General features: G+C 34.0%; 1 protein-coding gene across 1 annotated transcript in view; it reads right to left on the minus strand.

The window, feature by feature from the left end:
* Nucleotides 1–8,685: 8,685 nt before the first annotated feature.
* Nucleotides 8,686–14,682, minus strand: part of LOC136039171 (protein giant-lens-like) — a 35,391-nt gene continuing 29,394 nt past the window's right edge. The window contains exon 4 of the mRNA XM_065722684.1: nucleotides 8,686–10,877. Coding sequence (XP_065578756.1) covers nucleotides 10,692–10,877 — 186 coding nt within the window. The 3' untranslated portion in view covers nucleotides 8,686–10,691. The remainder of the gene's footprint in view (nucleotides 10,878–14,682) is intronic.

Raw genomic sequence — 14,682 nt, forward strand, 5'->3', positions numbered from 1 at the left:
GGGTGTTATGAAACTCTGTTTCCAAATTTGTGAATATTGGCCAGACTCAGTAATCTCATTGAAAACAATAGACAAGGGCTTTGAGAGAAAGTCACTGAAAGCTCTAATAAGAGGAAATGGGATATCTAAAAAACAGACACTTGTTTCCGTAGTCTCTCGATTCTTCTTTCGATCTCAGACGAAGATATAGAGGGGAAAGCAGGTGGGAGAACATCAGCAGGTAATTGATTAGAAAATGCCGGAAGGCTCTAGGCGATAGAAGCATGGAACTTGTTAAGATTATTAGCAGTAACTTCTGGGGATTCAGGTAGGTTGAAATCATGCTGGTCTAGACTCCTAGCACACAACTTTTTTTTTACCTCGGAATACCAATTTTTCGGTTTATAGGTAAACAGTTTGTTGAGCTTATTCATGTAGTAGGATCGGGCAGATTTACGTATTTCTTTTTTAATTGTTTTTCTTAGTTTATTGGCTTCATCCAGTTTACCATTTCTGAAAAGATTCAATGTTTTTCTAATTATGCTTTTATGGGTTGATAAATGAATGGTATGTCACTGGAGCACTTTTTAAATCTTTTTTTCTCAGAAAGAAATTAAATATTTATCGTTTAGCTTTCTGTGAAAGGTGGTGTTTTTTTCATCAGGATCATGCAAATTATAAATATCAGACCAATCCTTAGTGCTCAGCCACGTTCCAAAAGAAAGAAGGCCCGCATTTTGAAGCGGGTGGAAACTAAGTTTTGAAGCGGATGGTTACTTAGAATGTATGCTTAAAATTAAAAGAGTTGTTGAAACTTTTGTTGGAGAAACTTTTTCAGCAATTTTTAATCCTATCAGAAACAATACTTTTAAATTTAATTTTATAGCTTCTGAAATTGAAACGAAAAAAATTATTATCATTTCGATAACATTCTATCTATGCTATTTGACAACCTGGATGCACTTACACCCTTTTTATTTATTTAAAATGTAAGAACAGAAGTAGTAATAGTAGTAGCAGTCGTTCTCGATATATTACTGAGGTTTCTTATTGGCAACCATTTAACACAATGCCTTTTGATTTATTTTTAGGGCAACATTTAGTTTTAAAACATAATGGGCCAAATGCATAATTGTGGGGGTTGACATGCCTAATATCCCTACATAGTTGCTGGACCTTTCTACTATGCTGAACAAAATGGCTGTCTTAAAGTTGTAACTGGGTATGTTTGGAAAATGAATAGGCTTGAGAGAAGCCTATAATCTCTTGTTCCTCTTAAAGAATGTACCAGACACTAGTGCTGTAATTGGAGTGCAAAGGGGAGAACTTCCCCTTTGATACATCTCGTAAAAATATTTGAAAAAGTAAAAACAAACTGAAAAGCTTTTAAACATATTTTGTTTGTGTAAAGTGCAAATTATGTTCTGGTCTTGAGAAGGCATGGGGGTTGTCAGCCATAGTCATGCTAATTTTTGCTCGTTTTGAGTTTGACTCGGTTATTTATTGTATGATTTAAATAAACAAAATACGTTTAAAATATTTTAAATGTTTTAACTTTAATAAGTTAGAAATTATTAAAACTTTAAGAAATATTTATCAATATATGTACACTAAACTGGCAATCCACAGCCATTTTTTTCAGTAAAGTGTAAATTATATTCTGGTCTTTAGAAGATATGGGATTATTTTTCTATATTTTGTCCATATATTAGCTACGGATGCTCTGTATGGGCAAGTAATTTTGTAACATGTTTCAAAAGAGTATAGAAACTTCAGAATAGAGCTGTAAAATTATTATCGGAATTTTATGATTCTGATGATGTTCCTGCTCATGAGCATTTTAAAAAGAATAAGTTAATGGATGTATCCCAAATTCGTGATTACCAAGTTGCAATTTTCTCGTATAAATATTTGAATCGCCTGCTCACTCCTGCTTTTGAAAATCTTTTTACTTTTAATAGAGACCGTCATGATCATAATACAAGAAAAGCTGATAACTTAACTCATGAGCTTAGGAGTACTATTCGGGCATCATTTTGATTCGCCATTATGGAACCCAAGTTTGGAATATCTTGCCCGAGGATGTGAAAAATGTGCCTAGTCTTCCGGCTTTCAAGTCACGGGTAAAGAAGTTTCTTTTATCTCGTGAATAATTTTGATGTAAGGTCCGTTCCAGGTTGTCATTCTATTCAAGGCATTTCCCTGATTTACTTGCTGTTAATTTTTTTTCTGTCTTCTTCTTGTCTTTTTACTCTTTCTCTTTTTTTCCTTTCTTCCTTCATCAGTTGAGTTTCTTTTGTATTTAGTAGCGTGATATGAATGTGGTTTTAATTAACTGAGGGTGATAACCTCGCTTGCCCTTACAAGCTTATTGCCTTTCTTGGCAGGCGAATGGCGAATAGTTTTTGTTTTCTTTTCTTAATAAATGTACATCTCTTATATCTCTTAATAAAATGGCTATCTCAAAATTTTGTTGAGGTGCATTTTGAAAATCAATGGGCGTGGGGGGGGGGACTTATTGCCCTCTAGTCGCTTTGACTAATAAAAAGGGCACTAGCCCCTTCAATTTCCCATGAATGAGCCTTTTTCGAAGGTTCTACGACAGCCAACGGCCATATCAAAATTTCTACCTAAAAAAATACCATCTCAAAAAATACATTACGGGAAAACACGAAGTTTGGAGGGGTGGGGGCTATCCAACCTAAAATAACTGTTAATCTTAAAAAGGGCACTAGAACTTCTGATTACCAGTCCAAGGAGCTCCCTCCAAAGTTTATAAGAAATCTCTCTCTATATATACCATATATGACCCCAGGGCATAACTTAACTTGGCCTGAGGGCTATGGAGGGGTGTTATGCTCCAAACATAATTTCCTTCCTTTCAATTACGTTTAACAAAGCGGCTATCCTAAAATTTCGATTGGATGTGTTTGGGGGAATAATGAGCGTGGGAGGGAGGTTAGTTGCTGTCCAACTAACCCATGACAACAGTTCAAAACTTACGACAACAGTTCAAGACTTTCTACGACAACAAATAGCTTTCTCAAAATTACTATCAGATGCATTTCGGTATTTTACGAGGTGTGGTGGGGGGTAACCACCCCCCAGCACTCGGAGTCTTTAAAAGGGCACTAGAACTTCTGATTACGAGTCCAATGAGCCTCCTTCCGAAGTTTTTACGATCACATTTTCTATTTATACCTTATATGCTTTATATGCCACTTACGTTAAACAAAATGACTATCTCAAAATTTTTGTTGGATACGTTTGAGGAAATGGTGGGCGTGGGAGGGGGGTTAGTTGCTCTCCAATCACTTTTGACTATTGGTACTGCCCCTTTCAATTTCCAATCGAACGAGTGGTTTTCGAAGTTTCTAAGACAATAATCAGGCAGCTCAGAATTAAAATAAGATGCATTTTTGGAAAATACGAGGTAACACGAGATACGAGACAATAATCAAATACGAGACAATAATCAGGCATCTCAGAATTAAAATAAGATGCATTTTTGGAAAATACGAGGAGTCGGGGGTATCCACCCTGTGATCACTCTGAATCTTAAAAGCGCACTAGAACATCTGATTTCCAATCCAATGATCCAATTCTGAAGTTTCTAAGACCATCCTTTCTATACAAGCATTATAATCCCCCGGGGGATAACTTAGAGCCTTGACTGTGGGGGTTGTCATGCTCAAAGCTATAATTTCTGGACCTTTTAACTGCGCTCAACAAAATGGCTATCTCAAAATTTTGATTTGATGTGTTTGGGGGAAATGGTGGGCGAAAGAGAGGGGTCAGTTGCCCTTTAACCACTTCCGACTATTAAAAAGGGGCACTAGCCACTTCAATTTCCAATCTAATGAGCTCTTTTAGAAGTTTGTACGACAACAAATGGCCATCTCAAAATTTTTATTAGATGCATTTCGGGAAAATACAGGTGTGGGGCGGTATCCATCCTCCAATTACTCTGCATTTTAAAGCGGGCACTAGAACTTTTGATTACTAGTCTCATGAGCCCCCTCCAATTTCTTTACGAACACCCTTTGAATATAAATCTTAAATGCCCCCAGGGCATAACTTACAACTCCTGTCCTGAAGGTTGTGGGAGGGTTGTCATCCTCAAAGACATAATTTACCAATGATTCAACTATGGTGAACCAAATGGCTATCTCAACATTTTGATTGAATGTGTTTGGGGAAATGGTGGGCGTGGGAGGGGGGTTAGTTGCCATCCAATTATTTTCTAATGTGATATAAAGCACTAGCCCTTTTAATTTCCAATCGAATGGGACCTTTTGGAAGTTTATACGACAACTCTTTCAATACGAAGTGTTCTGGTCTTAAAAAAAAAATAAAAAAATGTGCCCACATTGCTCTTTACTTAGGCAGCGCTATTGTGCTGCCTATGATTTGTTAGAACCTTTACTTTAACACGCAGAAAAATGCATAAAGACAAGTCTACACAGAAGCAATAAATCTTTCTGTAATTTTGGTTTGAGTTTGATTTTCTTTTAAGATTCATAATAATTAAATATATTATTGATTAAAAAAAATTGATCCCTTTGTCAGGAATCCTTATTATTTCAATTTTATTGTATTTTGTTTCATTTTGCCAGCAATTTAATTGCTCTTTTTATTTGAGAGTATTTTCCTAAAAGTACTTAAAAATACTTATTTCTACGAAAAAATATTCTGAAATATATTCCCTGTCACCCACCCGCCACTGCTATTTGGCTTCTGGGGTTCCCCCAGGAAAACAGCCTCCAATGGGAGGTATAATTAAGAGAGGAGCCTGAAATGTTAGACAAGTGAACTTTTAAGCAACAGTTTTCCACTTATTAAACATTGGAATTCAATTATTATTGTCATTTAATTATTTTTAAATTAGATTGCTATTATTGCTAGATTTTCGTTAGAATTAGTTAAAATTTGATTATTAATAGATTATTATTCCAGCTATTGCAACACTGTTAACTAACAACTGGACAGGGTTTAAGTATCTGAAACGTACCAAGCTATCGGGCAAAGAAATAGCATAGCTTACAATACAGAAGGACGTAGCATAAGTATTAATCACGTGCAATAATATTGTTTTTGTATATTTTTAATTTGAATTAATAAATATTGATAAAATATTGATAAAAAAATAAATTGCTATGGATATAAAATTTCCATGGTATAGCTTAAAAACGCTTCTTCTAAAAATGTACATGGCGATCCTTATTAATTGTAAATTAGCTCATTCTCCTGGTGTTGAAGCTAAGGACTATATGGTGAAGAATTACTGGTGATATGGTGTAGATTAGTGATATGATGCAGATTAGTGATATGGTGTAGTATGATGACTGCAGTCGTCATGACTGACTTTAAAAGTTGCGGTTAATATGTTGCATCGTAATATAACAAAATATTCTAAAAGCTAAGAACTTCGATTAAAAATCCTTTTAGCAGTGTTTAATTTCCTATGATACGTGCATAAAGCCACTGCAAAGAATAGTGGTACATGTTAAGATATTATGTAACACCAAAAGGGCTAATTGATGTTTTCCCAGGCCATGGAATACTTAAAGAGCATAAAATTAACATCTTACTTGATCTTCACATCTTGATTTTAGAATGCCATCACAGAATCCACGTATACAACGTTAAATATAAAGTTTAATATAACGTTAAATAACCACTTAAAAATTTAACGATAACATCCATTCCTCCATGACAAGAGATAAGGGGGGGGAGGCAATCTCATAGAAACCAGAGGTTTTCTAATGCGCAAAAAAGTTTAGATTAGGAGCATATAATCTCCAAAATGGGCCAGAAATTGTTTTCTTATTAGTTTGAAACTTGGATAAAGGAATAAAGGATGTTGATCTAAAACGGTCAGTAAAGTTTTGGCCCTTTTTTGTACTTGTACTTGTAACTCCCCAATATTCCTGTACACTTTAGCCATTGAAAGCAAGTTCAAATTCTTCAGAATATACGTGCTATACGTGCAATTTGCAAGCTTGAGCCTCGTCAGAGTGTGAAGGCGTTTTTAATAAAACTTATGATATTAAATGTGGTTCGACTTCGAGAAAAAAATATTGCCGAAACTTTATATAAAGTAAGCACAAATACCGCACCTGAGTCGTTTATGTCGGCTTTTCGAAGGAATTATGAAATTCACCAACATGATACTCGACATGCATCGCAACTAGTTACAGAAACGAGACGTCTCACGTCATCTGGTTTTTCAATCAAATTTACCGGACCGAAATTATGGAATTATTTGCCAAATTCTTTGAGAAATGCTAATAGCCTAGCAGAGTTCAAAAGTAAGATTAAAAGCTTCTTATTGGAAAATATTGAATTAGATCCTAATTTCTTGTACCGACAGTTCTCTATGCTTTGTTTTATTAATTTACGTTTGTTTTCTTTTCTTTTCCCTTCTTCTTCTTTTCTTTTCTTACCTTATATTTCTTTTCTTGATGATTGAATGAATACTGTCACCCGTTACGGGCAGTGCTCTCTTAGGGTGTAGTTAGTCTACAGTGTGTGATTTGTTTTTTGTCAATAAATGAATTGAAGTGAAAATTGAATTGAATTGACATTTATACTTGTATAATGCTTGTACTTGTATGCGTATACTTGTATAATAAAGGATGTTTTGGCCCTTTTGTGGCCCCATGGTTTGGCGAACTAGTGGCCCCATGTACTTGCAACATATACTTGTATAATAAAGGATGTTTTGGCTTTTTTGTGGCCCCATGGTTTGGCGAACTAGATTTTTTTTCCAGTTTGTAATTAACATCGAGGCTTCGTGGGTCGTAAGGCCATATTTTTAAAGCCGATTGTAAAGGAAATTTTGTTTTATCCATTTTCGGGACCCATTGTTGGAAATCTATGCCCATAATCAGCTTTTTTATGTAAAAAATATTAGAGGCTAGGGCCTATCAGACTGCCAAGATCATACATATCGAAAATCTACTACGAACCCTATCCGTGAACAATGGTACATTAGCATAATCTAGGGCCCTTGCCCTTGTGGCTACGAGTTTGGTCATCTTCTCAAACATGTTTTTGACTTTTTCACTATTTAGGGATAAATGCCGCTCTGAAAATTTCCTTTGGGTGTTTTCGACACTCCTTGTACAAAAAGGGCATAACCACAAGGTGGCTGACGGTGGCTCCTTAAAAACGTACGAAACCAAGAAAGGAAAGGATATAATAAGTGAAAAATAAATCAAATAGATGAAAAACGAGGATTTGTTAGTCAGTAGCAAATATGAAGACGAAGAACATGTTGCTTGTATAATTAGTGTGGTCTTAGAATGTATGTACCCTATAAATGGATCTAAACTTGGAATTTTCAAACAAATGAGCCCTAGGATCACCCCTTCTATATGAAGTGACTGGAGAACACCTTGACTGGAAAACACCTTGCTCTTTACTAAGTCAGCACTAATGGTTTAACCATGATTTTCTTTTTTTTTAGGAAAAAGAAAAACTGTTCCAATTATACCTTATGGTGAATAAAGTGTAATGACACTCAAGTGTTAAGAGGCATTTGAGGGGAAGGGAATAACAGACTTGATTTTGGGGTGTTGGTTCATTTTGAGTTCTTTTTTCATTGTAATATTTGTTTGCTATGGTTTCATTGTTCCATTGATGGAAATTGCTGTCATTTTGGAGGTTGGATTTCTCATATTTTCAGTTTTAACGAAGACAAACTCATTTTAAAACCTTTTTTTTGGCAACCATAAAAGTTGTCATTGAGGAAAGGGTCCATGGTATGGAAGGGTAGGGTCCAAGGAAGATGCTATCATAGCTTTTGAAATGACTTTAGAATCAAACAACACATCCTGTAGGTAATCCACGAATGTGCTAAGGAAGTGTCCCTAACGTGACCCAGAATTTTTGGGGCATATATCAACCCAATATGTCCGGTACAAAGTCAAGTCAAAGAACCAAGCAAATAAGTCCGTCCGCTAACAAACTTAAAAAAGTGCTATAATATTATTGTAATAATGGTTTTATTAATAAAAAATATTATGACTTTAGTAAATGAACTCACAGCAAGTATAAAACAATAACATCAAACAACAAATAGCTGAATAAAATTTCAAAAGTTTACAAAAAAGCTACCCAATATAGTCCCAATGTAGTCATTGATAATTCAATGTGCACCTTAGTACATTTTGTTCACCTTAGTACACCATAGTCAATTCAAAAGTATACAAAAAAGCTCAAGCACCTAATGTTCCCAATATTCCTGTACACTTTAGCCATTGACATTTATACTTGTACATAAAATTGAGCATGAATTATAAGTTCAAACAACAAATACAAAATACTTAAACATATTAATTTCATTATCAACTAAATTACCTTTTTTAAAACCTGATTGGTCTTCTTATATTCCTGTGTGAAAATTTCAGTCAATAAAAAGAACAAAAAGTTTTGAGCCGCAAGATTTTTCAAAAGTATTCTCTCTGTAGTAGATGTGTAAAAAACTGAACATGCATTACAAGTTCAAAACACTCTAAGACCGGGCTCAGACAAGCATCATAAGTAAAAATAGGCAAAAATTTGAAGAAAGAGTGAACAGTCAAGATTGCACGCTGACGAGAAAAGTCGGCAGATGTTTAATGAGTAAGTTTTACAAAAACGTAATTAAAATATGCAAATTAATAAAATTATTTAGATACTAGACAGGCTTCTGAAACAGCCCACGTTTAAAGTCAGGCCTTTATTTTTGTAATGGTTTGTCTTAATTAGTAAATACAGAAAATGAGGATCTTTCTAATGGGTGATAATATTAATGAGACAAATTGCATTGCTAGTACTAAACGAAAACAATGCTCCATTTCCTTGTTCATCTTAGTGTTGAAGCAATACCCGATTACAGGTTCAGAATGGTTCAGAAGGAAAGAAAGAGGAAGCCCTTTCTAATCATGTAGTATCTACTGATAAGGGGGCTAATTAAGGAGAGGAGGGCAGAATCTCTTACATCAAATGAAATACATGAAATTAGAATTTTACATGAAATGTATCACGCTTAAAGCGTATAATACGTTTTATACATGAAATGAGACAATGATAAATCTGCTTTCTAACTGTGTATAAACTTTCTATGGCGTTCCTAATGACCATTATTACACCAGTTATGGCGGGGCCTTAAGTACCACTATTTGCACAGTGGCACCAACTCCCAAAGGAGGAGGACAAGGCAGTATCCAGGGAAGGGTATTGGAGCTTTGAACCCCCCCCCCCCTTAAAAAAATGATTGTTCGACTCGTAAAAACGTAAAAGAAATGGGAACATCGATAAGTTCTTGAAGAAGGAACAGATTATTTCGATCTTTTAAAAACGAAGATAAAAAAACAAGTATTTTTAAAATAGAGCAACCATAAAAGTGAAAATGAGTAAAGTACTCTTTTTTACGCAAAATGGGCAAAAGGTATCGATTTTTAAAAGATTCACTTCGAGAAATGCGCTGATTTAAGGAATTTAATGCCCAACCAACAAAAAAGCCCAAATGTCACGAATATACCCCATGTGACAACACTGATATACTAGGTTTTACCGAGTATTATTTAAAATATGCGTATATTGAATTTTTGAGTTCAATTAAAATCAATTTCGGTTAAAATTGATTTTGATTAAAATTGAATTCGATTAATCGAATTCTCTCAAGAAATGAAGTTAGATAGATCATACTGAAATACACCAAAACACGATGAAAATATATTACTTTAATTTATATAATAACATGATTTGGGATAGATATTTGCACATTAGGGGGGGGGGTAAAGGATCCTAACCATTATTATACATAATTAATCGAATTTTATCGAAATTGGGCATAATGAAAACAAAATCATCCATTTCAGGCTCATCTATGCAAACATGGGATTGGAAAAAATTGAAGAATTTGGAAGGAACGGAGATGGAGCATACAATATTTTCTTATAGTTAGCCACTTCCTAACGAATTTTTCTCATCCCCCCCCCCCAAAAAAAAATCTAAAAATAAAAATAAAAATAGGACATCAAAATATTACATTTTTTTGCTGGGCCATTTGTCAATTCATACCCGAAAATTGATATTTCTTTAATATTTTTCTTTTGGTTGTTTCAAAAAATAAATTTTAGGTTTGTAGTACATTCGTGTCAGTACTAGCATATTGCACCTTGGAAGTAAATAAGCTGTTTGTTTTAACCTGTTTGGTACTTTTTTTTTAGTTTTTTTTTGTTGTTTTTCAGTACTTTTTAAAATTATTTGGAACCTGCTACCACCAAAAACTTAATAGCTGCTTATTGGGGTCTTTCTAAAGTTTATTGATTCCTAATTTTTTTTTTTTTTTAATATTTTTCACTTAACCAACCTAAGCAATCTGACAATTCTCACTGTCCTTTGTATTTTAAGTAAGTTAAGTAAGTTATTTTAAGTAAGTTAAGTCAGTAGATAGAATACTTAATTGAATTAATATAATCACATAATGAGAATAGCAATAAAATTAAATAGAACCATTTAAAAAGAGGTACTGGATATGCGCTCACACACTTAAAATCACTTTAGAGATTATAATACATCATAACACAAAATAAAAAGTAAATATTTACTTCTATGAATAACAACTGAAGGAAAAATAATCCAAAAATAACAACACTTTATGTCAGTGAATACCACTTGTTATTCAGATATTGGCACATAATAAGAACTGCAATAAATAATTATATACAATATCCAGAGAAAATATTATAATCCTTATTAGGTACAACCCCGACATCTGTGTGCTTATCAGGGCATTTATGACCGCTTGGGCATCGGCAAAGGGTATCTACCTTAACTTCATCGACTTCAAGCCGTTTTTTTACATTGAAGAAGCGACATGGCTCTTTCCTCTTGCAACGAATTCTCTGCAAAAAAAGATTTGCTCATGAGTACTAGAAATTTAAAGACACTAAATTAAATGAAAAAATTTGACTAAATTTACCAAAATTCTCTTGAAGCTCTAAATTAAGAAAAAAAAAAATACTAGGAATTCTCTGAGGAAATTAGAAATTGATGCATGAGAACATGCAATAAACACCATCTAGCATCACTCAGAAACGTTATTAAGTTTTATTTGTAAAAACTTAAAAAAAAATTTTGAGCTTATTGAATCCTCTCTTCTTGCTTTCATCTCTCTTTTTTTCTCTTACTTGACACCAGGCCAAAAATAAAACCATATCTTCACTATTACACAATGTTTCACGTTATAATTAGCTTAAATATTTTATAATCTGTAAAAATAGCTCATAAACACAAGATGCCTACTTTCAGAAAACACGTGGTTGCATCGAAAATAATTGGGTTTTACTTAAATTCTCAATTTTAATAAATCAAAATTAAGTCTATTTTGAATTTTCATAGTTCTGCAGGTTAACACTTCAGTCACGCGTTTTAACACAAATTTAAACAAAGCTTCATTTATTAAAGTTACTTCCTTTGTCCGTTTTTTTATTCCATAAACAGGTATAATACTAGTATAAGCAGAAAATGTAATAAACAAGCCTTATCACGCATTTTTTGTTTCCTTTCTAACGGAAACTCCTGTCGAGAAGAATAGGCTTTAACGCTACCTTGTCTTAACATGCGTTCCAAATTTACCATGTTTACCTTGTTTTCCGTATTAAACATATTTACCGTATTTTGACATATTCTGTATCTACCCAACTTACCAAATTCCTGTTTTCTAGGGGACACTCACGTTGAGTAAATAAGTCAAAACGTGGTAATACTAAATTTTAATACTGACATTTTTTAAAAGTAAAACACTAAAGACTTAATTGCTGTTCATTTTGGGTTTTATTTATTTATTTATTTATTGTATTTGGTGTGATTTATGTAGGTTTTATGCTGAAATTATTATTTGACTTTATTTCTGTTCGGGTTTGGTTTAATGTAGCTCCTTAGCCGTGGAAATTTTTTTGTCAAATTCTGTTTGTTTCTAATTGACGTGTTTTTTGGTGAAAATTTTTTTTAAAGTTTTTCTCCTTAAGAATCAAGATTTTGGCTTGCTATTTATGTTTCGGAAAAAAATTTACAAGAATTTTAAACAGAGTTTTATTATAGAACTTTGGATTGATCTGTATGGGAATATTATTAAAATAAATGGATTGAAAATCTGCATAGTCTTTGGGCCTTTTATTGGGGCGAATAACTTTTGACCTCCATCATTTTATGACCTTGAGCATAGACAAATACTAGTCTACCATCCTCTCAAAATACCCTCTCAAAATTGGGATACTCTCCTGATAACTTCATAGTTTTGGGAAAAAGAATAATCTTAAAAAATTGCGGTTCTTGGGTCTAAGATGGGTCCGGGAGGCAAAATCTTTTTTCTTATTTTGAGCTCTTTCGTACTTTCAGCTTTAAAACTTTCGAATAAAAAGCTTGGCTTTTCACCCCACGTTACCGGAAGGAATTTCTAAGAAAAGGAAATTTTGATATTTAACGTAAAGGAATTTTTAAAGGACTAACAAAAAAGATTTTTTCGTTTGTGCAAAATTATGCACCCGAGCCCCCCAAAAAATGGTTACGAACATTTGTTGGCAGCAAAAAACACGCTTTATTTCCCGTTCATGACAGCAACCTGCTGGCAGGGTTGCCAACCCTAGCGACTTATTACTATTTCTAGTGATTTTTATCTAGATAAAAAATACTAAATTTTCACATAAATCACTAGCTTATTGAAGAAAATCATTAAACCAAACAGAAAATCACTAGAATCTAGTGATATTTTTGTCATCAGGTGACAACCCTGCTTACTGGGTTAATAGTTGGTATAAAAAACATAATTTAACTTAAATTATATTCATTGTTTGCCTGACCTACTCATTTCCGTAATACATTACAACCAGACATTAATATATCATTGTTTTTCATGAGTATAATTAGACTATATTTCTAATTTTGAACAAGAATCCATTTGTATTTCTTTATCAAACACGTGATTAGAGGTCTCTCCTAGCTTAGGCGCCAGTTATAACCTGGAGGAATATTTTTACCTGAAAGACGCTAATGATGAAAAAATTATTACTCAGCTTCTTAGCAGTGTTGTGAGATAAGATATATAATTAAGGACACGCCCCGGAACTGGCATGCCATGCAGAAGTTGACACGAAGCTGATAAGCTGAAATGATTTTAATTAATTTAATCATATAATCAAGACGTTCAACCTGTTTTTCACTCGAAAGTTTTGGAGTATTTCTTTACCCAGGGTTGCCACTATTGATTTCTATTAAAAGTGACCTATGCCAGTCCTATGGATTTTCTGGTTTTCACTTTTTCCAAAATGCCAACTTGATTTCCTTTTCTGTTTTCTTAACTGGTAATATTATTATTATTATTATTATTATTATAATTGTGGGTTGACTCATAAAACTTAGTCAAGGCTAAATCCATAGTCACATTCCCTCCATCCCTCCTCCCCCCACCAAAAAAACATGGCACCAATATTACCCAAATACATAAAGCAACACAAGCTGTGAGAAAGAAGTCCTTTTTCTTGAGAAACAAAGTGCCGCTTGCTGGCAATCGAAGTGCCACAACTGAAGTGCTGCTGAAGGCAAGTGATGGGTCACTCTCCGGCCAGTCTGACGCTAGCTGGTGGGGCTCATCAGATGGGGGGATGGTGGATATCTTGACACTACGAAGGAGGGCTGTTCTACTAATGAGTAAAAATGAGGCAGGTAAACCTTACATCGATATACCTCGTCCGAATAATTCTGCGGCTATTGTCCTCCCAATAATTTGGAAGAAAATATTATACAGCCAATGCCCCTTAACTATTCGGATGTAAACCACGGAGTTAAGGTTCTCATTTGGGCCAAAGCTATAGGAAAATTGTAACAGAGGGAACTGGCGTTTGAGGATTTTATTCCTTTTTAGACTGCCCTAAACTATTCCATACTTGTCTAAGAAGGTACTTTAAATGAAGAAGAGGTAAAAAATCAGAGTTGTGCCCCGAGTAGGCCTATCAGCTTAACGTCAACTAGCCTAAATAGTCTGTCAAAATTTTACAAAACTAAATTTTGTACAGGCTGAATTTCGGATTAAAACAGTTCCGAAAAAAAAATCATCAATTATCACTTATAGGGAAATTTGTGCGGTAATTTTTTGAAATTACACATCAATTATCCAATTGTCTTTAAAGTTTTCTTGCTTTTAAATGAATTGCCAGAAATTACCATTTTAATGGCGCAAGTTTTTCTGGATGCTGCTAGTTATGGTGCTAATGGTGTAGTAATGGTGCTAGTTAAATAGTGGTGCAATGAGTTTCAGTGACGCTAGTAGTAAATCCCTAGTAAAGTAATAAATTCAAGACGGCAATTTCTTCAGTCAAAATACCACCAGAAAAGTATTTTTAGAAGTCTAGGGGGAAGGGAGGAGGATTTTAAAGTTTAAATAGCCGAAGATTTGACTCTTATCTGTTATGGATTTTCTTTTCCCGATCATCATCGTTATTATATTCAATTTGTTTAGTTCGTTTTACCTTGGCTTGTCTTTCGTTATTATGAAATACATATCGCCAACCTTTGTTGTTTTTTTTTTAACAAAGGTATGGTCGGCATTGATGACCTTATCCGTGTCACAATCCCGAACCCAATCATCGTCGCTATCCTTTTCAATTTTGACACGTTTTGATTCTCGCTATCCAGGTTGATTTTCATTGACTC

This window comes from Artemia franciscana, chromosome 19 (assembly GCF_032884065.1).
Source record: "Artemia franciscana chromosome 19, ASM3288406v1, whole genome shotgun sequence".
NCBI classification, from domain to species: domain Eukaryota; kingdom Metazoa; phylum Arthropoda; class Branchiopoda; order Anostraca; family Artemiidae; genus Artemia; species Artemia franciscana.